Source organism: Rosa rugosa, chromosome 1 (genome assembly GCF_958449725.1).
Source record: "Rosa rugosa chromosome 1, drRosRugo1.1, whole genome shotgun sequence".
Lineage (NCBI taxonomy): Eukaryota > Viridiplantae > Streptophyta > Magnoliopsida > Rosales > Rosaceae > Rosa > Rosa rugosa.
Window position 1 is genome coordinate 63635351 of NC_084820.1, and position 22056 is coordinate 63657406.

Here is a 22056-nt window from a genome sequence, read left to right on the forward strand (position 1 = left end):
CGAGTATCTATGCCGATCCTTCATAGATGGTGTGGTGTCTGACTTTTGCGGTCCTAAGTAAATCTCACCGGTACTAGATTGCTTTGCTTAATTATATTTTACTAAATAAACCTACTCTTATGCTTAAGGTTTTATTAGCTACATCCATGGATCTGGTACCCGGATCTTCATCTGAAATCAAACATCTATGTTGGGATGTTAATTGTTAAGTATAAAGATACTTGCATCAAAATTAAGCATACATTTAATGGTAATCACTCAGAATAATCGTGGGCTAGGCATGGAAAAGCAAACCATAACAGTGAAATTTGCTTTTAAGTAACAGTTTTAGACTCATTTTTTATTGCTTAGCCCGTTAAAAGTGTTTTAGGCTTGTAGCTGAAGTTGCTCCGTTCTTCACGCACTGTATGAACACAAACCATATGATCTTTGCACAGCTCCCATGTCCTAACCACTCTACACCCACCACGAAGAGTAGACAGATGGACACGTAGCCCTCTTCCTCATTTCTTTGGTGTACTTCTTCCACAATTCATGACTTGAATCAGATGTGGGTACAGCCAAACTAGATAGACGGGGTTTGGCAAGAGTGGACTCTTGGGTGTTCAAGGACCAACCCCATGCCAAAGTCTGCAACTTGGTCAAAGCCATTGATTGCGGTGCCTAACAGTTCGGTCATATGGACTAGCTACAATTGACAGTGCCTTTTATTAAGCTAGAGACCGACAGTCTTTCCTTGTCTGTTTGATTTTTTGTTTTCCTTCACAACCTTGATCCTTAAAATGCAGCTTATTCCGTCACCCACCAAAACCCAAGTTTCTTCTCGCTTGATAAACCTCTACATAATCTCATCTTCTGTCTGCACGATCTTTCTTTTCGCATCATTCTTCCTGGTGCTTACAAGCTCCAAGAATTCGTATATTTCGTCCCAAGATGCATACGCGACAACTCCTACTTCTCTTGACCATGTTGTGTTCGGAATTGCTTCGAACCAGAAATCATGGACGAGTCAGAGGAAGGAGTATGTTAGGCTCTGGTGGAAGCACCATTCCATGAGGGGGTGTGTTTTTCTCGAAAGCCTTCCACCTGATCATCACAATTATACCAATGATACTACTCTTCCTCCGGTCTGCATCTCCGGGGACACTTCCAGATTTCGTTACACTTACAAAGGTGGTCTCCGGTCTGCAATTCGCGTGGCACGAGTTGTTTCCGAGACTGTGGCACTCAATCACTCCAATGTGCGTTGGTATGTCTTCGGAGATGATGACACGGTTTTCATCCCGCAGAATTTGGTGAAGACTCTTTCCAAGTATGATCATGAGCTCTGGTATTACATTGGGGCTAACTCAGAGATCTATGAGCAGAACAGAATTTTCGGATTTGGGATGGCTTTTGGTGGTGCAGGTTTTGCTATAAGTTACCCTTTGGCAAAAGCATTGGCAAAGGTGTTTGATTCATGTATAGAAAGATACCCACATCTCTATGGAAGTGACTCAAGGATCTCATCTTGCTTGGCTGAGCTTGGCGTAGGCTTAACTCACGAGCCAGGTTTTCATCAGGTAACACTTTCTTAGCTCCTAAAATCATAAGTCACATTTTAGCAATTTCAGTTTATAATCTTTTTGGTTCTGAATTGGGTTGTGAAATTGAAATTGATAGAATGATCTTCGTGGTGATACGTTTGGCCTTTTGGCTTCGCATCCATTAGCACCCTTGGTATCCCTGCATCATCTTGAGCACACAGACCCTATCTTCCCCAACAGGACAACCATGCAAGCTCTGCAGCATTTTTTCAAAGCTGTGAATGTTGATCCTCATAGGATTTTACAGAAGACCGTTTGCTATGATAGATGGTTCTCATGGACAGTTTCGGTGTCATGGGGTTATGCTGTTCAGATATACGGAAACCATATGCCTCTGCGCGACGTCCTCCCGGTGCAAGAGACATTCAAGCCGTGGAAAAAGGGACCTGTTTTGTCCGGAGTTTATACTTTTAATACAAGAGAACATCACCCGGATCCCTGTCGAAGACCAGTTGTTTTCTTTCTTGATCATGTGTCATCGAGAGAGGATGGAATCATGAGCATCTATAAGAAGTCTTATGAAAATTGCTCCTATGACATGGCTTCCCCCAGGAAGCTTGAGGAGGTCAGAGTGCTATCACAAAAGCTGGACCTTGACATCAAACAGGTATTACTTACAACATGGATTGTTATTTTTCAAAGAAGCTTATACAATACTAATTCCATATTTTCTTGAACTAATCAGTTGCAAGCTCCAAGAAGGCATTGTTGTCACATATTACCTTCTACTGGTGGCGGGGTGATGGACATTGGTATCAGAGAATGCAAACATGAAGAATTAATATACATGCATTCTTAGTAGTGTTTTATATAGCATTACTGGCTTACTGCAAATAGCTATATCAGAATTCACAGGTAATCTGTTACATACTGTATCTGGTGGGGGTTTCTACAACATACCAGGACAGTTAATATAGTCTCTAAGATAGCCGAATTGTATGCGGAACTTTCATATTTGTGAAAAATAAAAAAGAGAGTAAATGGTAGGTTTCTAATATTATGCCTCTTCCAGGCAAGAATTTTGGCCTTACAATCACTAGCCAATATGCTTTTCTCTCATGCCTTTCTTTGTTCATGGTTCGATATTCTGGTGTCCTAGGCCTATGTAAATATGCCAGATATGATTTTTCGACACGCGAATCTAGTCTTGAATTCGACTGCTTCCCTAGATTGGATGGAGAATCTGACTTGAACATATTCTAATGTAGAGTAATTACTAAGCAAGGGAAGCAATTTCGGGTTTTGAGAGTTCTAAGTCGGAAAACATGTGAGATAACTTAAGAAGCAGGCCATAGGCACCTACAGGAAGTTTTGACATAGTCTCTCTTTATTTGGTTTCTGGCATAGTTTGTTAAAATAATGCATCATGCGAAGACTTGTGATCTTCCTTAGACTTCATATCTTTTACATATTTTGGGCCCTAACTTGATGGCTTTACAACCGCCCCATTATAAGGATGCTGAAGTCTTGCTTTCAGTTTCTTCTTTACCAAACTGGAAAACAAATGTACTCCAAAACAGAGAATATTCCAAATTATAATTCCAAATTGAAGCTTTTACAGCATTATAATTCCAAAACAGGGTATACAGTCTGTCCCTCTTTCCCTCTTGTACAAAATTAGAACAAAACGGTGCAAATATAGAGTGCATTTATACCCATTGGGTAATACCCACCCAATAATAGTTAGTGGATAATACCCATTAAATAATTCGCGGGTATGAGTATTTACCAAACCCATTTCTAAACGGGTAAACTCATACCCACCCATTTACTCGTTTTCAATATGGGCAGGGTTATTATTATTATTATTATTTTTATATAAATTTAAGGCCTTTAGCCTATTAAAGGCAGGGATTTTTTTTTTTAAATACTCACTATTTAAGCGCCCCCATTCCCCATCTGGGGATATTTTCAAATAGTCGATTGAGTATTTCAAATACTTGAAACAATGTTTAAGAAAGAAATTGTTGGTTTAGTCACGAGGAAGCAATACGTTTAAAACAAATATTTATTTTTGTAAAACAATTTTCACAACTTGGCGATTAAATGTAAAATAATAAAATTCGGTTCGTAAATGAACCATCCTCACGGATCGCCTTTTGAATCGTCTTTTCACAATTATACGATGATCCAACGGTCGAATCTTCACGGATCGCCTTTTGAATCGTCTTTTCACAATTATATGATGATCCAAAGGTCGGATCCTCACGAATCGCCCTTAAGATCATCCTCTCAAAATTATACGAAGATCCAACGGTCGGATCCTCATGGATCGCCTTTTGAATCATCTTTTCACAATTATACGATGATCCAACGGTCGGATCCTCACGGATCGCCCTTAGGATCATCCTCTCAAAATTATATGAAGATCCAACGGTCGGATCCTCATGGATCGCCTTTTGAATCATCTTTTCACAATTATACAATGATCCAACGGTCGGATCCTCATCTGAGACCACACAAAGTCATCGGAACACTTCTACGATCAATATATCAAATCTACAAGTCGATCGGACGGCCTGATCCTCACGGATCAAAACCCATTTATGGCAATATATCGAAACTACATTTCGTAGCAATTGAGACTTTATTAAATGTACGCCAAACAAGAATTAATATCAAAAATCTCGATCATTACATTTTGGGTCTCAAAGTTTTGGCTGCACAACACCTCCAGTCATGGCGGCTCGTCTCGTTGAAGACTTGAAGGTGTATTTTGGGTGGGAAAGAGAAATACCCCGGTATAGGTTTTCTATTCTTTTTTTTAGAATAAGAAAATTATAAAAATACCCCATATGTTGGTTGAAAAATAATAGTTCTCAATTAAAAAAAAAAGAAAAAGAAACGGGGAACTCGCATGGGTAATGGGAAACCCTGCCCCCGCCCCCGCTTGAGAAATGCGGGGAAAACCCGCTGGTACCCCGCCCCCGTTTGCCCATTCCTAGGTGGAACTGGATTTGGGTATTTGGGTGTGGTTTACAATTTGATATGGGTATTTGGTTAAAATTTGGGTACCCACGAGTATACCCATACCCAACCCATTTTTATACGGGTATTTTATAATTACCCATACCCATATCCATACCCATACCCATACCCATAAACTAATACCCATACCCGTTAACAGATACCCAAAAGGAAAAATTACCTGCGGGTACCTGTACCCATGGGTTTTAATGCTCCCTATGCAAATATGATTACTACTTGTGTTCTTTTTTCTGTTCGAACAAATTTGTAGGTATGAAATTATGAGAGAGTTTATGTTTTTAAGGCACGTTATAGCAACGCTTTTCTTAAAATATTATTTAACCCACTATCAAGTGTGCAAAAGGGAATAACCAAGTATGCATTTATGATACAATAAAGCCCAACACAATACTGTTGGGGATGAAATCTGCTGTCCCCAAAAATACTGTGCCAAACCAGTCCCCATGCATTCATTGGTCCACAAAGAATAAAATATGGAACAAAAGATTAAGAAAATATTTTCTTAATCTTTATGGACCAATGAATGCATGGGGACAGGTTTGGCACAGGGTATTAGGGACAACAGATTTCTTCCCATACTGTTGTTGGTCTTCGTTTTGCATTCACGAAAACCAACCTAAACACTAAAAAAAAAGGTTTATAAGATAGCTCAAGGTTACTAGAAATAAAAGTCTGCTAGTATAGACTGCATAGTCCATCTGCATAACCCAGTGGTCAGCTTGACTGTAAACTCTTGCCTTCCTGGAATTAGCATTCAGTTTAAAAAAAGAAAGCAACGACCAATTTTTCCATGTCTGTTGCTCCACACCTCTGAGTCTCTGACGATAATAAGAAATGATTAATTTGCTCTCATCTAATTTTTTATTATTACTTGAAAAAAAAAAAAAAAAGGACCGATTCTTGTTTCAGCGTGTATTGCATTTGACTAGTACGTATTTCATGGTCTTGAACATTTGGATTTTATGGTTGGATTAAGTTGGATCTTGACAATTCAAAGAAAAGATGATATTTAAACTATATGAAGGTTCTGTTTGATAAAGACAAGATGAATATCATATCAAAGTTCTCCTCCTTTCCTAGAACTCCAGATAAGCAGTGGATTGCTAAAAGTCCAAACTTACAAAACTTGCAGGCCTCATTCTAGATTCAACTTGCTCAAATGGTCTAACCGAGTTAATAATTTATAATTGAATACAGTTCTAGATGACTCAACATCTAGTAACTAAATTTGCCTGAAATGTTGAAGGGCAGGATTATTAGCATTCATCACTTAGTCTAGCTTCTTATTTTGGTGCCTTTTATCCCTTTTAATCCTTCTGTAGCTTATACAATGCAATTTCTTGCATTATATGCTCCCTATTTTCTCTTACTTTCATGCATACTGCAAAATTACCATTCCATTAAAGCCCAAGTAATTGACAATTTTTTGAACTGTAACGGAACTGTCAATTATACTTCCGGGAGTGTCTATGAGCATAGGTTGAACCTCACCCTCAATTCCCTTGTTGCCAATGCCTCTCTCACAGGATTCTACATGACAAACGTCGGTGACACAAATGACACAGTTTATGGACTTGTTCAATGCAGGGGAGACCTCTCAAAAAATGATTGCAATACTTGTGCAAACACAGCAGCCACAAAGATCAGGCAACTATGTCTAAGCCAGAAGGAGGCTTCCATTGGCTATGTTAATTGTTCATTACAGTATTCCAACCGGCGTTTTTTCTCTACTTTCGACAGCTTTCCCAGATTAAATTTACACAATTACAAGACAGCACCTGATCCGGTTCTTTATAATCGTCAGCTGGGTAACTTGGTTAAGAATCTATCTTCAAAAGCTGCATCTGATCCTTCCAGATTTGCCATTGGGTTCACAAGTTACACAGATTTCATTGATATATATGGTATGGCTCAGTGCACCCAAGACTTGGCAGAGAACAGCTGCTTAATTTGCCTGCAAGAGATTGCTTTTTATATTCCCCAGGATGGAACAGTTGGGGTTACATTGCTTTCTAGGAGTTGCAATCTTCGCTATGAGATATATTCGTTTTCTGTGTCACCATCACGCAATCAAACACCTCCAGCAGCATTGCCTCCATCTCCTTTGTTGCTTGAGCCTACACCAGCTACTACTTCTACTACCACTGGTAGTAATACTACTAAAACTGGTGATGCTAGTAAGTTTTGAGAAAAACCAGCGCATCAATTTATATAGTTAATATTTTGAATGTGACAGCACATTAATTTCTTGTAGAGAATATATGAACTGGAGATGTGATCATGTTTATGCATGTAGGAAACAAAATTAGTTCTGGAACCATCATTGTCATAGTTATCCCAGCAGTTGTGGCATTGATAGTGATAATAGCAGTCACAACCTGCAGTTGTTACTTGCTGCGGAAAAAGAGTCAATCTGCTACACACCATGGTAAGCAGATCATATCCCCTTCATCAGTATTCTAGCCGTGAGATATTAGATTTGATATACTGAAGCCTCACTATTTATAATTTGGATTAAATTCTGCTTACTACCTTGTACTTTCAAGGGTTCATCAGTTCAGTCCCTGCACTTCTAATTTAATCAAAAAAGTCTTTGCACTCTCCAATTTCATCAAATCGATCCAATCCGTCACTATTCCATCAATTTTTGCTGTTAAAATGCTGACGTGGGACCTTCTCACAGGGAAAATTCCCAAACTACCCATCGTTAGGCAGCCCGCCGACGTGTCAGTGTTGTGAAAGCAGATGGGTAGTTTGAAAGTTTTCCCCGAAAATTGACGGAGTGGTGACGGATTGGATCGATTTGATGAAATTGGAGAGTGCAAGGACTTTTTTTATTAAATTAGAAGTGCAGGGACTGAACTGATGAACCCTTGAAAGTATATGGTAGTAAGCAGAATTTAGTCCTTATAATTTTGTAGATACTTATTGCAACCTCAAATACTGTTTTGCAAAATACAAAACCAAACATTAACATAGCAACTGTCATATAGATGATGTTCTTGAAGATGGTAATGATACCATGGATGATGCACTTGTGATTGGACTAAGTACACTTAAAGTTGCAACAAGCGATTTCTCAGATGCGTATAAACTTGGAGAAGGCGGATTTGGTCCAGTTTACAAGGTAAACATGCATTTTAATTAGTTGCAACTTCGGTTCAATCATTCTCCAGTACTTTCACTTTTGATTTGACTGATTTTTCTATCTAGTTGTTTAGGAGTACCATCACCACAGCCTCCACTTCATATTTTTCACACATTACATCACCATTAACAATGACTAATATGTAAGGTTCATGATAGAAAGTTGTAATAAACAGAGAGGTTACACAGTAAATTGCACTTCAGTACATACATTGAATTTGACACTATCTATATGCATATCTGTAGGGAAAGCTACCAGATGGACGAGAAATAGCTGTTAAAAGGTTATCAAGTAACTCAGGGCAGGGTCTACAAGAACTAAAAACTGAAGTAGTTCTGGTTGCAAAGTTGCTGCATCGGAATTTGGTGAGGCTGTTAGGCTTCTGCTTAGAAGATGAAGAGAAGCTACTCGTGTATGAGTACCTAAGCAATGGGAGCTTGGACAAAATTTTATTTGGTATGACTAATAAGGTCCCTGAAAGCAGAATCGGTAGTTCACTTTTAGTTCTTGTTAACATTAATAATGTTCTATCCATCACGAACTTAAAACCTTGCAGATCAGGGGAGAAGATTTGGTTTGGAATGGGAAAGACGGTTCAAAATCATTGTTGGAATTGCTAAAGGACTACTTTATCTACATGAAGATTCTCAGCTTAGGATTATTCACCGAGATTTGAAAGCCAGCAATATCCTGTTAGATGAGGACATGAATCCCAAGATATCCGATTTTGGCTTAGCCAAACTGTTCTGTGGTAGCCAGACTCATGGCAATACAAATCGGATATCTGGTACTTTGTAAGTCACAAACTTTATATCTAGTTTGTACTTGCAAAAATAAAAAGAGCCTCAATATCTAGTTAATTACTGGGACAGTGTTCACTGCTTGATATGCAAGTATTTGAGTTATTCAGTAACTAATTACATCTCTGCCTCATCTTTTCATGGTTTGCAGTGGATACATGGCACCTGAATATGCTAAGAATGGGAACTTTTCGACAAAATCGGATGCCTACAGCTTTGGCATTTTAGTTTTGGAAATTATAACAGGTCGAAAGAACTCTAGCTTCCGTGATTTTTCAAATCTTCAGAGTTATGTAAGTAATTAAACAACAATTATGAGTATTGTTATTAATGTTGAAATTATTTGATTCGAACTGTATTAAGAACATAATGTGTTTTCATTTGTCATGTTAAGTTGTTAAATTGTCAATCTGAATGGTACCATGGTTCGAATTGAACACTTCCATTGTCACACAGGCATGGCAACATTGGGCAAATGGAACAGCTTTGGATATGTTGGACTCAAGTGTAGGGGATCATCAGTGGCGTAGATTTGAAGTTTTAAAGTGCATCCACATTGGGCTATTATGTGTTCAAGAAGCTCCTACTGATAGACCAACCATGTCTGAGGTTGTTATGATGCTAAATAGCTACACTCTTACCTCCCAGGTACCTTCACTTCCAGCATTTTTCGTCCGGCAAGGAAGCTCTGCTCATTCGCAGCAGTTGGGGGCTTGCAGGGAAAGTTCTGCTGCTTCTGAAGTATCTCAATCAGTAAATGACGTTACAATAACCGAGCTTGATCCTCGATAGCAATTTTGTATATATTTGGATAGAGAGAGCCACCGCAGAAGTATTGCTGGCTAGAGATGTACAAAAACATATAGAACCATGCTCAGAGAGGCACCACCGCACAAGCAATTAAAAGATTCAATTATTTGGTTTTGTCTTTATGAAATTGAATGAAGTCATTTCCAAATTTTTAATGTTTGTATATATCAACAAGAATGACTCTTTCGGGTATAAGCAACTCCAACAGCTTCCCTATAATTTCTGTATAATAGGGAAGCAAAAGTCAAAACTTTAGCATCTTTTTCTTCTCCAACTCCAACAGATTCTCTATTTTACAGCAATCTCTAAAATCTCCATATTCTTCCTTAAAATTTTAGAGATTGCTGTAAATATAGGGAATTTGGTTTTCTCTTTCCTCACTTTCCCTAAAATAGGGATAGTTATAGGGAATCTGTTGGAGCAAAAGATGCTCATTTTTCCCTAAAGTAGAGAAAAATCAAAATATAGGGAAGCTGTTGGAGTTGCTCAACTTGGCCAAAAATATGCAGTGAAATGAGAAGGTGCTGCCATTACTCTATTACGCACCTTTTAAAGGTCAATCTACAACACTTCTTCATTTTTTTTTTCCTATTTTGATTTAATTGTTGTAATTATTGTAAATAGTTACCTATTAATGGGCATTCTTGTAATTAAGCAAATAAAGATATTATTCTAATCTCACCCTAATCTCGTCTCCCTCCATTATAGTTTTGTACTGAATATTAGATAGGTATTTCATTCTCTACATTTAAACTCCTTTTCAAATTTATGATTTATAACACATTATCAGCACGTATGATAGCTCTTAGATTGAGAATCTTGTAGAAGAGAATAGAAGCTTTTGAATCATGAATTTTATAGAAGACGCTATCAGATGGAGAATTTTATAGAAGGAAACAAATGAATACTCGATCAAACTCTTCATGTCAAAACGTCCTCAATCACGGTGAGTTTTCTAAATATTTGAATTAGCTTTATACCAATGAAATGTTGATTACATGCTATATCTCATTGATGCTTGAACCCTTGTATTTGGAATATATATCTCATCGAGGTATAGAATAAGCTATCAGATCGAGAATTTTATAGAAGGAAACAAAAGAATACTCGATCTAACTCTTCAAGTCAAAAACTCCTCAATTACGGTGAGTTTTCTAAATATTTGAATTAGCTTTATACCAATGAAATGTCAAATGTTGATGCATTTGAATTAGCTTTATACCAATGAAATGTTGATTACATGCTATATCTCACTGATGCTTGAACCCTTGTATTTGGAATATATATCTCATTGAGGTTAATGCGTTATTCTGCAGCCGCCAATACAACACCAGTTACTTTCCACTGAAAACGTACATGCCTCCAAAGTTAAGCCAACTCCAAATTCAACGTCCATCTAGAAGATTAAAGTACTAGAATCTAATGGAACGAAATTTGTCCTATAGGATAAAATTGAACTAGTTGGTCCTTGCTCAGACAAGCGCAGCACTAGTTCTCGATCGTTATAATATTAACTATCAAGCGCTGGTTCTCAATGAGATTCTAGTCCTCCACTCTGTATTTTCTTATTAAAGTAGAATATGATATTATTTCATCTGAAAATGTGATACATCATGACCAGTATTATAGAAAGTTCGAAACTTCTATATACAACACCGGCCGAACCTAACTCCATTATCATAATCCAATTACCAATATGGTGTGCTCCAAATCAATCCCTCTTGGTTTCTTACTGTTCTGTCTTTTCCACCATGCTGCCATTGGTGCTTCCCCACTTTACCATTTCTGTTTCAGCAAGCAAAACTACACTGCCAATAGCCCATACCAGGCTAACTTGAATCAGTTGCTCGATCTTCTATACACCAAAGTCCCTCCTACTGGATTTGGATCTGGTTCAACAGGTCAAGACCCGAACCAAGTGAACGGGCTGGCGCTCTGCCGTGGTGATGTTTCAAGCAACAACTGCAAGACTTGTGTCGTTAACGCAAGCAAGAAGCTTGGTGAGCGCTGCCCAGATAGAAAAGGAGCCATAATATGGTACGATAATTGCATGTTAAAGTACTCAGATGTGGATTTCATTGGCCAAATTGATAACGCAAACAAGATCTATATGTGGAATGCTCAAGAAATAGATAATCCTACACCATTCAATGAGAAGGTTAAAGAATTATTAAGTGGATTGTCTACTACAGCCTCTTCTTCTAATCCAAAGCTTTATGCTACTGGCGAGGTGGAGCTCGATAAATCAACCAAGCTATATGGTTTAGTTCAATGCACGAGGGATCTATCTGAACCGGATTGCAAGAAGTGTCTTGATGGAGCAATAAGCGAACTGCCAGACTGTTGTGATGCAAAGCAAGGTGGGCGGGTTGTGGGCGGGAGTTGTAACTTTAGATACGAAATTTACCCTTTCGTTGATTCTTAAATTTTTTTTTCGGTCAGCAATGAAATAAATCACGCATCAACCACTACAAAAACTGTTTGCAGGTCTTCAAAAACCAAATTGCAACATATCTGAGAACTACATGTTCAGGAAATATTCAGCAAAATTTGATGGAAAATTAAAATAAGGATCTAGCCGTTTTTTAGTAACAAGGATAAAGTTTGCACATTCACGAGACCAAACCCGAGACAAGGAAACGTACTCCAGATTTCCTCAGTAATTCACTGCGTTCCGTACATTCTAACTGAGGCTTCTTGGCACCAGATTTTGATAGGGCTGGGATTTTAGCCCGGAAACCCGAAACCCGACCCGGGACCGGCCCGAATTAAATATAATACGGTCCGGCCCGGGTCTAAGAAAAAAAAAAAATATTAAAGGTCTGAAGATGGATGCAATTGACACGTGTTTGCATATTATTGGTAGTTATATTCAGGCTTACAATATGTGTGCACAGGTGATTCCTAACCCAACTAAGTCGCCTAACCCTAAGGCTCTAGCCGCTCACTGCCTCACTCTCTCAGTTCACTCTCTTTACTCTTTAGCAACTCAGCAGCCACAGGTCTGCAGCCTCTCTCTCTCTCTCTCTCTCGGAGTCTCGGCCAGTCGGCCACCATTTTCGGCTTTTTGCTCAACCACCGCCAACCCACCCTGTCGTCGTTCGAAGTTCTACCTCCACTTTGCTTCAAGTCTTTGCCGGTTCGATCTCTCCGACCCACTGTAAGTAAAACCTTCTCTTTATAGTTTATACTTCATCAGTTCATTGTTGGGATGTTGGTCTCCGACCCATCGGCGGTTAGAAACCACCTCTGTTTTGAGTCTTTTTTCTTTTCCTCAGCTTCAGTCAATCACTCTGCCACATAGTCTCATTATCTCATACTCTGAATATGGCCATTGATGATGATTCGACAATGGAGAAAGAAATTGTTCCAGCTTCTGAAAAAGAAGTAAAAGAAGAAATTACCCAGCCTCCAACTTCACCGAATATCAAGAGAAAGAGGGCAGAGAAGGAAAAAGTGAAGCCACTGAAGATTTTAAATTTATTTGAGAGTTGGGACTATTTGATTATGAACTTGTTTATTTGGAACTTGGAAGATTTGATTATTGGGGAAATTATCATTTACCCAATTTTGGGATTAATTAACCCCATTTACCCAAACACTCTAAGAAATTGCCCATTTACACAACCGTTTTTATTTTTAAACCCCACTTACCCAAAACTCTAAGAGTTGGACCTGTTTTCTTCATATTTTTGGACTGTTTTGCCCTGATCAATCTCTCTCTCTCTCCCCCTCACCAATTTCTCTCTCCTCTCAGTCTCTCTCTCTCTCCCCCTCACTGATTTCTCTATCCTCCCCCCTCACCGATTTCTCTCTCTTTCCAGACGACGTCGGATCTCTCTCTCCCTCCCTCCAGCAGGTCGCCCACGACGCCGGCTCTCGCCATCGCCGCGCCGAAACTCGTCGTCGTGCTCTCCGCAGCCAGGCTCGACGCCAATCCGACTGTCCTCGTCGCTGAGAAGCTCGGCGAGGCCGGTCTGGACCTTCTGAAGGGATCGACGAGGGCCAGTAGAATCGGGTACGTCTTCGATTTGCTTCTGTCTCTCTCGCCGGCGACTGATCATCACAAAAATCACATCTTGATTGTATCTCCGGTCCTGGGCTGCAACCGGAGTCCTTGCAATCGGAGTCAAATCAGTGTGAAGGCAAATGGTCAACTGAAATTGTTGCAAAATGACCGAAATTGTGGGCAAAATGGTCAACCGGAGTCGAGATTATTGGGGGGGGGGGGAATAATCTGCCTATTGGGTGGCAATAATGTGTCTTGATTGTTATAAAGTCTCTATAATTGTGTTCAATGATATTTTCCTTTGTGTTTAAAGACTCCTTCTAATGTTTTTTGGTAGTTCTGACTATATTATTGGGGAGCAATAATCTGTTTATTGCGGGGCAATAATATATTTGTTTTGTTATTTTTTGCAGGAATATGGATGATCCTTTGGTTGTTAGGTGCATTTATTCTTCCGAAGAGGCCACCCGGGAGGCCTAGGGTGAAGCGGTTCAAGTAAGTGGAGAGTGTGAAAAAAAAGTCAATTCGTTGTGGTCGTTGTGGCAAAATGGGCGCTCATAACCTGATTGTTTGGGGACTTAAATTCACCAAGTATTGAATTTGAATACCTGTACTTTTGTAAACTAATTTAAAACCAAACTGAGTTACTTCTGACCATCTATAAAAAAATTATTGGGGGGCAATAAACTTTTTATGACCCCCCCAATAAACCTAATTATTTTTGTTAATGAATCTAGCAGCATTTTGTTGAAATGACCTGTAATAAATGAACCATAGTTAAGACATTATTGCGGGGCAATAATCTGTCTATTGCCTCCCAATAGACCACCCCAAAAATCACCAGTTTCTATCATTGAAAGATTAATGTACTTTAATAAACTCAAAACAACATAAGACTTATCAAAACTCTAATTTCAGTGATTAATTAACCACAGTTAAGAAATTATTGGGGGGCAATAATCTGTCTATTGCCCCCCAATAGACCACAGTTTTGACGTCGTCCGAGACCTGCAAGCGAAGCCTAGACTCGATTCCGGCGTGGAGCTTCAGAGCTTCCCGGACATCTGACAAACAAAACCAGCGAAGCCCAGACCCGATTCCGGCGTGGAGAGCTTCCCGGACATCTAACGAACAAAACTGGCGAAGCCCAGAGGGGTTGGGATCGTGGAGTTGGATAGCGTCATCCTCTGGTGGTCCGACGGTGGGTATAGAGTGGCGGCGGTGGAGGCCGACATCGACGGTGGAGTGGTGGGCGTGGTGGCTTAGAGAGAGAGAGAGAGCGGGGGGGGGGAGAGAGAGATATGAGTGTAATTTGTTAATTAAAATGAGGGCAATACTGTCAAACATTGTTAGATTGGGTAAATGGGGTTAAAAAACTCTTGGTGGAGTAAGTGGGTAATTTTTAGGCTAAAATTGGGTAAGTGGTCACGGTCCCTTGATTATTTGAATCTGGACCTTGTTATGTTGGAATGTGGATCTTGTTCAGTTGGACTTTGAACTGTTGGAATGTGGAAAACTAGAAGTCTGGAACTTGTTTTGTTGTTCATTTGGTTTCATTTTAATGATTTTATCAGTGAGCTGTTATTTTTTTTTTCTTCCCCCCTAATCAGGTTTTTGGGCCCGAAAGCCCGGAAAACGCGGGCTGTAAAAATCGGTCTGGGCCCAACTCAGTCCCAAAAATAAAAAGACATTAATTGGGCCCGACCCGCAAAAAAAATAACAACCCGGGCCCATCAAATTTTACACAGGCTCGGCCCGATCCCAGCCCTAGATTTTGACACCTTGAGACTCCTGTAAACCACACTGAGCCTAGCAAGGGTTGCTGTAACGTCCCGAACCTAAATTTACCAGTTTACGAGTTTTTCGATGGGTAAACGACATTTACATTTACTTTTTAGCTCCGTTTTGACATTTTAGGAGGCCCTAAAAGTTGACTTTTTGTTCTGGTCAAAATTTGAGAAAATTTTCTTCATGAAAGTTGTAGTGGACGTTAAACCGAGCGCGTGCATATGTGGTACGTAAAAATCGGAGCTCATATGCGAAAGTTATACGCGAAAATGTGAAAGTTACTGTTCACGGTAAGTAGTATATATTTGAATTTTTACTGTTGGCCGGTAACTTTTCTTTTCTCTCTCTCTCTCCTCCTCCCCCGCGTTTTTCTCTCTCCCTTCGGCGATCTGCAGCTCCGACACTTCCTCCTTTTCCGGCCACCTGGTGGTGCAAGGTTGGTATCAGTAGACTCGTCTCCTCCTCCTCTCGACGCTGGTAGTGGTAACTCATGGCGGTTTGGCCGGAAAACGACGCATCGAGCATTGAAAGTTTACTGTAGCAGTTTAAGTCAACGCCGTTTTCTTCCGATTCCGGCCACCCCAGACGATAAAGTTAGGTTCTTTGGAAGCGCCTTGGGATGTAGATGCTACCCCCTGAATCGTGTGCAGCGATTTGAAGCATGGAGGAAGAACTGACGGCTGGAAGATTACGATCACTATTCACGGTTCGAGTTCAAGCTTCTCCTTAATTGTTGAGGTACTTCTACTAATTTTCTGACTTTGTCTCAGTTGAGAAAGTTGTTGGGTCTGTTGAGTAGGTGCTGCTACCAAAGTTTGGTGGCCATCGGAGTTGGTGGCGGTAGCGGCGGCGCCGCCACTATGGGCGGCGGCTTCAGCGTGTAGGGCAGTGTTTTGATTCTAGTTTTTAGCCCATTAAATTCTATAAATGTTGTAGAGCTTGTATGTGAATTTTGGAGGAATTTGGAGCTTCTCCAAAAAATGTTGATTTTTGAGAATAGGACATTGGAATCGTATTTAAATTCCGGATTGTTATTCATGAATTATAATTGTATACAGGGCGACGTGCCAAGCTATTGCTCGACGTAGGAAACCGGTAGCGTGGTCGCCTAAATAGTACTGTGAGTGGACATTTATTTTAAATTAAATGTGCATGCAGTATATTATTATTTTCCGATTGAGGTTTAAGTTTAATTTATCATTTGAGTTATTGAGTATTATGATTTTATGAGCTTGATTTCTTGAGATTTATTATGCTCTATGAGTTACGGGATTTTTAGTGGATTTCCTTCCCGAGGGCTTCCAATAGATTTTTCAAGCTATTTATTTATGAGTTATTGAGTTGGGAAACGATTTTCGGGAAGTGATTGATTAAGAAAATATTATGAGAATTATTAATTTCAAATATCAGTTTATATGATGATATACGAGTACGAAGGATTTAGCAAATATTTGAGCATGGTTGAATTATCGAGATTTATTGAATTTTGAGCTCCGCACTTATCAGCCTTGAAGTTAGATTGAGATTTCTTTCCGAAAGCATTTATTGATTTACAGAGTATTTGACTTATGCTTTCGAGGATTTATTGAGATATTGAGATTTGAGTTAGCGAGATAATCCTGAGTTATGCTTTCGGTGAATTATTAATGTTTTATTGAAGTAACAGCGAGTTTCTTTCCGAAAGCAAGTAACTGAAAGAGGTTGTTTCCAGTTTATTGAGGAGGCTATTTACGGCGCATGCGCATATTACCTAGTTGGCAGTCCCTTCTAGGTAGTAATCTGGTTGGCAGTCCCTTCCAGACTATATTCCGGTTGGCAGTCCCTTCTGATGCGTCATCTGGGTGGCAGTCCCTTCCAGATGACATGAGGTAGTTAGTCGGCAGTCCTGTCTCCTACCTGTGGTTAGTTGGCAGTCCCTTCCAGATGACATGAGGTAGTTAGTCTGCAGTCCTGTCTCCTACCTGTGGTTAGTTGGCAGTCCCTTCTACCACCGCCTCCTATTCCAGTTGGCAGTCCCTTCCGATGCGTCATCTGGGTGGCAGTCCCTCCCAGATGGCATGAGATGACTAGACAGCAGTCCTTTCTAGTCATCAAGCAAGCCTCTTGAAAAGGATGTTCTTTTTTTTATAAGGATTGAGGATGAGATTTTAAGAGATTGCAAGATGTTCTATTTTTACGTGATTAAGATTGCAGTAAAGATGATGATTAAAAGTATTTTTCAAGATTGTTACTGCATGCGAGATTTTAGAGAATAACTCGGGAAAGCATTACGTTTTAATTATTCATTCGAAATTACTTATTTTTCGTCCACTCACTCTAACGGTTTTTAAATGTTTTCCCCTGGGCCCTTCGGTTTCAAATGCCCAGTTTAGCTTGAGGTCGAGCATACTTGGGGTTGAGACATAGCTGTCATAGCTTCCGCATTATAAAAGTATCGGTCCTTTATCTTGTATTCTACCTTCTTGTACGCCTAAGAAATAGATTGCTCTGATAACTCTTGAGATTAATATTCTTAAGTTCAGAATTGTTTGTGAAATTGGGAGGTGTTGTGATTTAGGGAGCATGGTGGCTCCAGAAGATTAAGGGTGGATTATTTTTAGAAGTGTAAATGTCTTTCTACAGGTTTTTGGGTAGTCCACTTTTAGAGGGAGTTCTGTCAAATTTTTGGTAGAATTTCTTCTAAGGTGGGCCCCGCAGGGCCACTTCGGATTTCAAGGTGAAATCCGGGGCGGGTCCTGTCAGCTGCTTTCTTCAAATCTGGTCTATAGAAGTTATCAACCACCTGAATGGTAACAGCCTTGGCCATGCGCGGAAACTCCTTCCTCATGACAGACTCAGGGCCGGCCCTGAGGGCTGCCACCTGAGGCGGCTGTCTCAGGCCACCGGTTTTCGGGGGCCTCAGAAAATTTAGTTCTGTATATATGTTATATAGGTATATATTCCGTTTTTGCTTCTAAATGCACGCTCAAGTGTGTTGCTTCAGTGGAAGCACTGTTAATCCACTTCCTCCCTAACCAAAGTTCGAACTCTGCTACTTTCCCTTCCCTTTTTTTTAATTCAATTTTTGTTGGGCCCAGTTCGAACCTTCCTTCCTCTTTCACTTTTTTTTTTTTTTTGGCAATCACTTATGAATTCTATATCTATTTTTATTCAAAACAGATTCTTTGGTACTATTATTTGGTGCAAATTCGAATCTCAGGACCGGCCCTGGACAGACTTGTGAACCAAACTGGGCGGCTTGTTCTGCTTCCTGGTCTTAGTGGTGGCGAGCACCACCGACTAGTCTTTGCCTCCGGGCTGAATACTCACAGTCTTCTTGTTCGCCAAACCGGAGTGCTTGTAGTAGTGGAGGTTGCAGAGGTTGTTAGGCTCCTTGCTGAAGCGAACGCCGGCGTGGCTCCGGCCAAACTGCTTGACCAAGAAAAAGTTCTTCTTCTTGACGATCTCCCAGATCAGCTGTCCTAGAACGATGGCCATTGGAACCTAGCAAAAGTTCTGTAGAGGGTTTCGCACAGAGAGAGGGTAGTTGATTCTTAAAAAATTAGATCGTGTACTAAAAAATTAATAAAAGTATTAAGTAATGTATTATGATGCTCAGTTGCACCAAGTTATTATGTAATAAATGAAGTACTTACATTTTCTCGTAAATTGCTCCGTGCGTGTTCCTCTTAAAGGTTCTGACTCGACAACTTTTCATAAATTCCTATACTATTACTTGTATCCCTTATATTTGAGAGTGGCTAGTTGGCTAACAAATAGCAGGACTCTCCAACAAATCTATGAATTCTAACAGGCACCATTTAGCAAAGAGTGCACTACTGGCTACTCTATTTGTTTTAGTAAAGCGGTGACATAACGGAAATATAACTCTATCATGAAGAAACATCATTACAAATAGCATAGCTTTCCTACTATGTTGCCACACAGGAATATACCTGACGGCACTTCGTTTCATCCTGTCACAAGGAGGTTGCATCCATTTAATAATGGCACAGTTCCTCGCTTGGCCAAGTAAGGCAAACTGGATGCGTAGACCGAGACTAAGCCCACTTACCCCAACCAAATAATAGTAGGGCATTATTGAAAATAAAAAGCAACCTAAAGCTTTCAAACAAAGTAAAAAAGAAAACAACCCAATCATATGGTAAAAGACCAAAAAAAATAAAAGAAAATTAGAAGAAAAAAAAGGGGTCATAAACACGTACTTTTAATTTAAAAAATGCTGCAAGCAGTTTCCATAATTTTATTCTCTTTAGTTACTAAAATTTGAGACAAAAAAAAAAATAAGCTTCAGACATATTACTCCGCGCATCTCACTAGTATATATAAGTTATTACTTATTAGTATCTAATGGAGGGTTTGTACTCAATAATAGACATTCCATTCTCTACCTTTGCACTCCTTTTCAAATTTATGCTTTACAACATATTATTAGCACAATAACTTTTAAATCGTGAATTTTGTAGAAGAGAACAAAAAAAATACTCGGTCAAACTCTTCAAATCAAAAAGTCTTCAACCACGTGAGTTTTCTAATTATTCAAATGATCCCAATGAAATGTTATTAGCTGTATACCAATGAAATGATGATTACATGCTAGCATCAACCATCATTTCATTGATTACATGCTATATCTCATTGATGCTCGAGCCCTTGTATTTGGAATATATATCTCATTGAGGTTAATGCATGATTCTGCAGCCGCCAATACAATACCAGTTACTTTCCACTGAAAACAAGCCTCCAAAATTAAGCCAACTCCAAATTCAACGTCCATCTAGAAGATTAAAGTACTAGAATCTAATGGATTAAAACCGACCAACCATTCCCTTTAATCTTCGTTCCTAATTTGTCCAAAATTGAACTAGTTTGCCCTTGCTCAGACAAGTGCAGCACTCGTTCTCGAGCGTTATAATATTAAGCGCTGGTTCTCAATGAGATTCTAGTCTTCCACTCCATATTTTTTTGTTTGCATAATAAAGTAGAATATGATATTATTTCATCTGAAAATGTACCATGTCCAATAAGCATAGATTACTTCTAGCTATCTTTAAGTTTAATTTTCAGATAGCCTAACAAATCATTCTAGCAGAACTTTGTAATGCCTTGAAAACTATGATATGTTAAAACATTTTTTATTTTATACGCAGCTGACTTTAGTAGATTTCTGACTAGGTTCCCATTAGAAAAAGTCAGTAATTTCAACTCCGATTCGGTGATGCATCATGACCAGTATAATAGAAAGTTCGAAACTTCTATATATAACACCGGCCGAACCCTACTCCATTATCATAATCCAATTACCAATATGGTTTGCTCCAAATCAATCCCTCTTGGTTTCTTACTGTTCTGTCTTTTCCACCATGTTGCCATTGGTGCTTCCCCGCTTTACCATTTCTGTTTCAGCAAACAAAACTACACTGCCAATAGCCCATACGAGGCTAACTTGAATAAGTTGCTCGATCTTCTATACACCAAAGTCCCTCCTACTGGATTTGGATCTGGTTCAACAGGTCAAGACCCGAACCAAGTGAACGGGCTGGCGCTCTGCCGTGGTGATGTTTCAAGCAACAATTGCAAGACTTGTGTCGTCGACGCAAGCAAGAAGCTCGGTGAGCGCTGCCCAGATAGAAAAGGAGCCATAATATGGTACGATAATTGCATGTTAAAGTACTCAGATGTGGATTTCATTGGCCAAATTGATAACGCAAACAGGTTCTATATGTGGAATGTTCAAGAAGTAGATAACCCTACACCTTTCAATGAGAAGGTTAAAGAATTATTAAGTGGATTATCTACTACAGCTTCTTCTTCTAATCCAAAGCTCTATGCTACTGGTGAGGTGGAGCTCGATAAATCAACCAAGCTATATGGTTTAGTTCAATGCACGAGGGATCTATCTGAACCGGATTGCAAGAAGTGTCTTGATGGTGCAATAAGCGAACTGCCAAACTGTTGTGATGCAAAGCAAGGTGGGCGGGTTGTGGGCGGGAGTTGTAACTTTAGATACGAAATTTACCCTTTCGTTGATTCTTAAATATTAGATCATGTACTAATAAATTAATATAAGTATTAAGTAATGTATTATGATACTCAGTTCAACCCAGTATCATGTAATAAATGAAGTACTTACATAGAACTTCTCGTAAGTAGCTGCGTAATTTGTGCATGTTCCTCTTAATTAACTACTTTCACTTAATTATGGTCTTATAACACGGAAGATATTCAAAGTATTGAGGTGCACTTGCATAAAAGAATTTTCGCTCATTAACAATAACAAGGTTTACTGTGCCTTTTCTGTCCTGCAATTCTGCAAATACCAATAGTTTCCCTATGGAAAAAAGGGTGGTTAACATGCATATATATATATATATATATATATATATATATATATATATATATATATATATATATATATATATATAAAAGTACAGAAATTAACATGCATGAGGTTCTAGTCTGACCTAAAAGTCAACCGCACTTTGGAGTCTCGGTCGTGGCTGCACTTCCATAACAGCTCCATGGCTTTTTGCCTTTTCTTTACACAAAATAAATATGGGAAATAAATAAATACACACATACAAATAAACCTTCAGACGTGGGTTAGATTATCAGATTAGGTACATTCACCTACTAAATATGAAGATTAAGTGACCCGGTGCTTTCACATGGATGTCATGAACCACTCCGTTGGACCATTCTAGCGCTCTCTTGTTTTTGGTCTACATAAATATCACTTTAACATCATGTTTAGTTCTTTTACTACAAAAGTCGACCACAATGTGCTTGATATTTTATCGGCCGGTCACAAAATTAAGAAGATGATGAACAAAAACTGCGCACCAATTAACTACCGCCTATACTCTAATAACATGCGTTTAGTGTATGCGTTTCAAGTTACTCCAACAAATCCATGACCGAACAACC

At 39.3% G+C, this 22056-nt stretch overlaps 4 protein-coding genes and 1 long non-coding RNA gene across 5 annotated transcripts; all 5 read left to right on the forward strand.

The window, feature by feature from the left end:
* The first annotated feature begins 631 nt into the window (after positions 1-631).
* LOC133726062 (uncharacterized) lies at positions 632-2605 on the forward strand. The gene is made up of 3 exons (XM_062153528.1): positions 632-1562; positions 1663-2193; positions 2272-2605. Exons 1-3 carry the CDS (start codon positions 783-785, stop codon positions 2383-2385), a joined length of 1425 nt encoding a protein of 474 aa, XP_062009512.1. The 5' UTR covers positions 632-782; the 3' UTR covers positions 2386-2605.
* A 3042-nt stretch (positions 2606-5647) lies between these two features.
* LOC133744466 (cysteine-rich receptor-like protein kinase 10) lies at positions 5648-9450 on the forward strand. The gene is made up of 7 exons (XM_062172573.1): positions 5648-6751; positions 6871-7002; positions 7568-7701; positions 7968-8178; positions 8279-8516; positions 8674-8815; positions 8979-9450. The coding sequence occupies exons 1-7, from the start codon at positions 5905-5907 to the stop codon at positions 9312-9314; spliced, it is 2040 nt and encodes a 679-aa protein (XP_062028557.1). The 5' UTR covers positions 5648-5904; the 3' UTR covers positions 9315-9450.
* A 1577-nt stretch (positions 9451-11027) lies between these two features.
* Positions 11028-11757, forward strand: LOC133744471 (cysteine-rich repeat secretory protein 38-like). Its single transcript, XM_062172577.1, has one exon. The coding sequence runs from the start codon at positions 11029-11031 to the stop codon at positions 11755-11757; it is 729 nt and encodes a 242-aa protein (XP_062028561.1). The 5' UTR covers position 11028.
* A 3726-nt stretch (positions 11758-15483) lies between these two features.
* On the forward strand, positions 15484-18747 carry LOC133744478 (uncharacterized). Its single transcript, XR_009863420.1, has 3 exons — positions 15484-15867; positions 16188-16249; positions 18289-18747. It is a non-coding gene; the product is annotated as an uncharacterized LOC133744478 (long non-coding RNA).
* A 1654-nt stretch (positions 18748-20401) lies between these two features.
* On the forward strand, positions 20402-21359 carry LOC133744484 (cysteine-rich repeat secretory protein 38-like). Its single transcript, XM_062172589.1, has one exon. The coding sequence runs from the start codon at positions 20438-20440 to the stop codon at positions 21164-21166; it is 729 nt and encodes a 242-aa protein (XP_062028573.1). The 5' UTR covers positions 20402-20437; the 3' UTR covers positions 21167-21359.
* Positions 21360-22056: the final 697 nt, after the last annotated feature.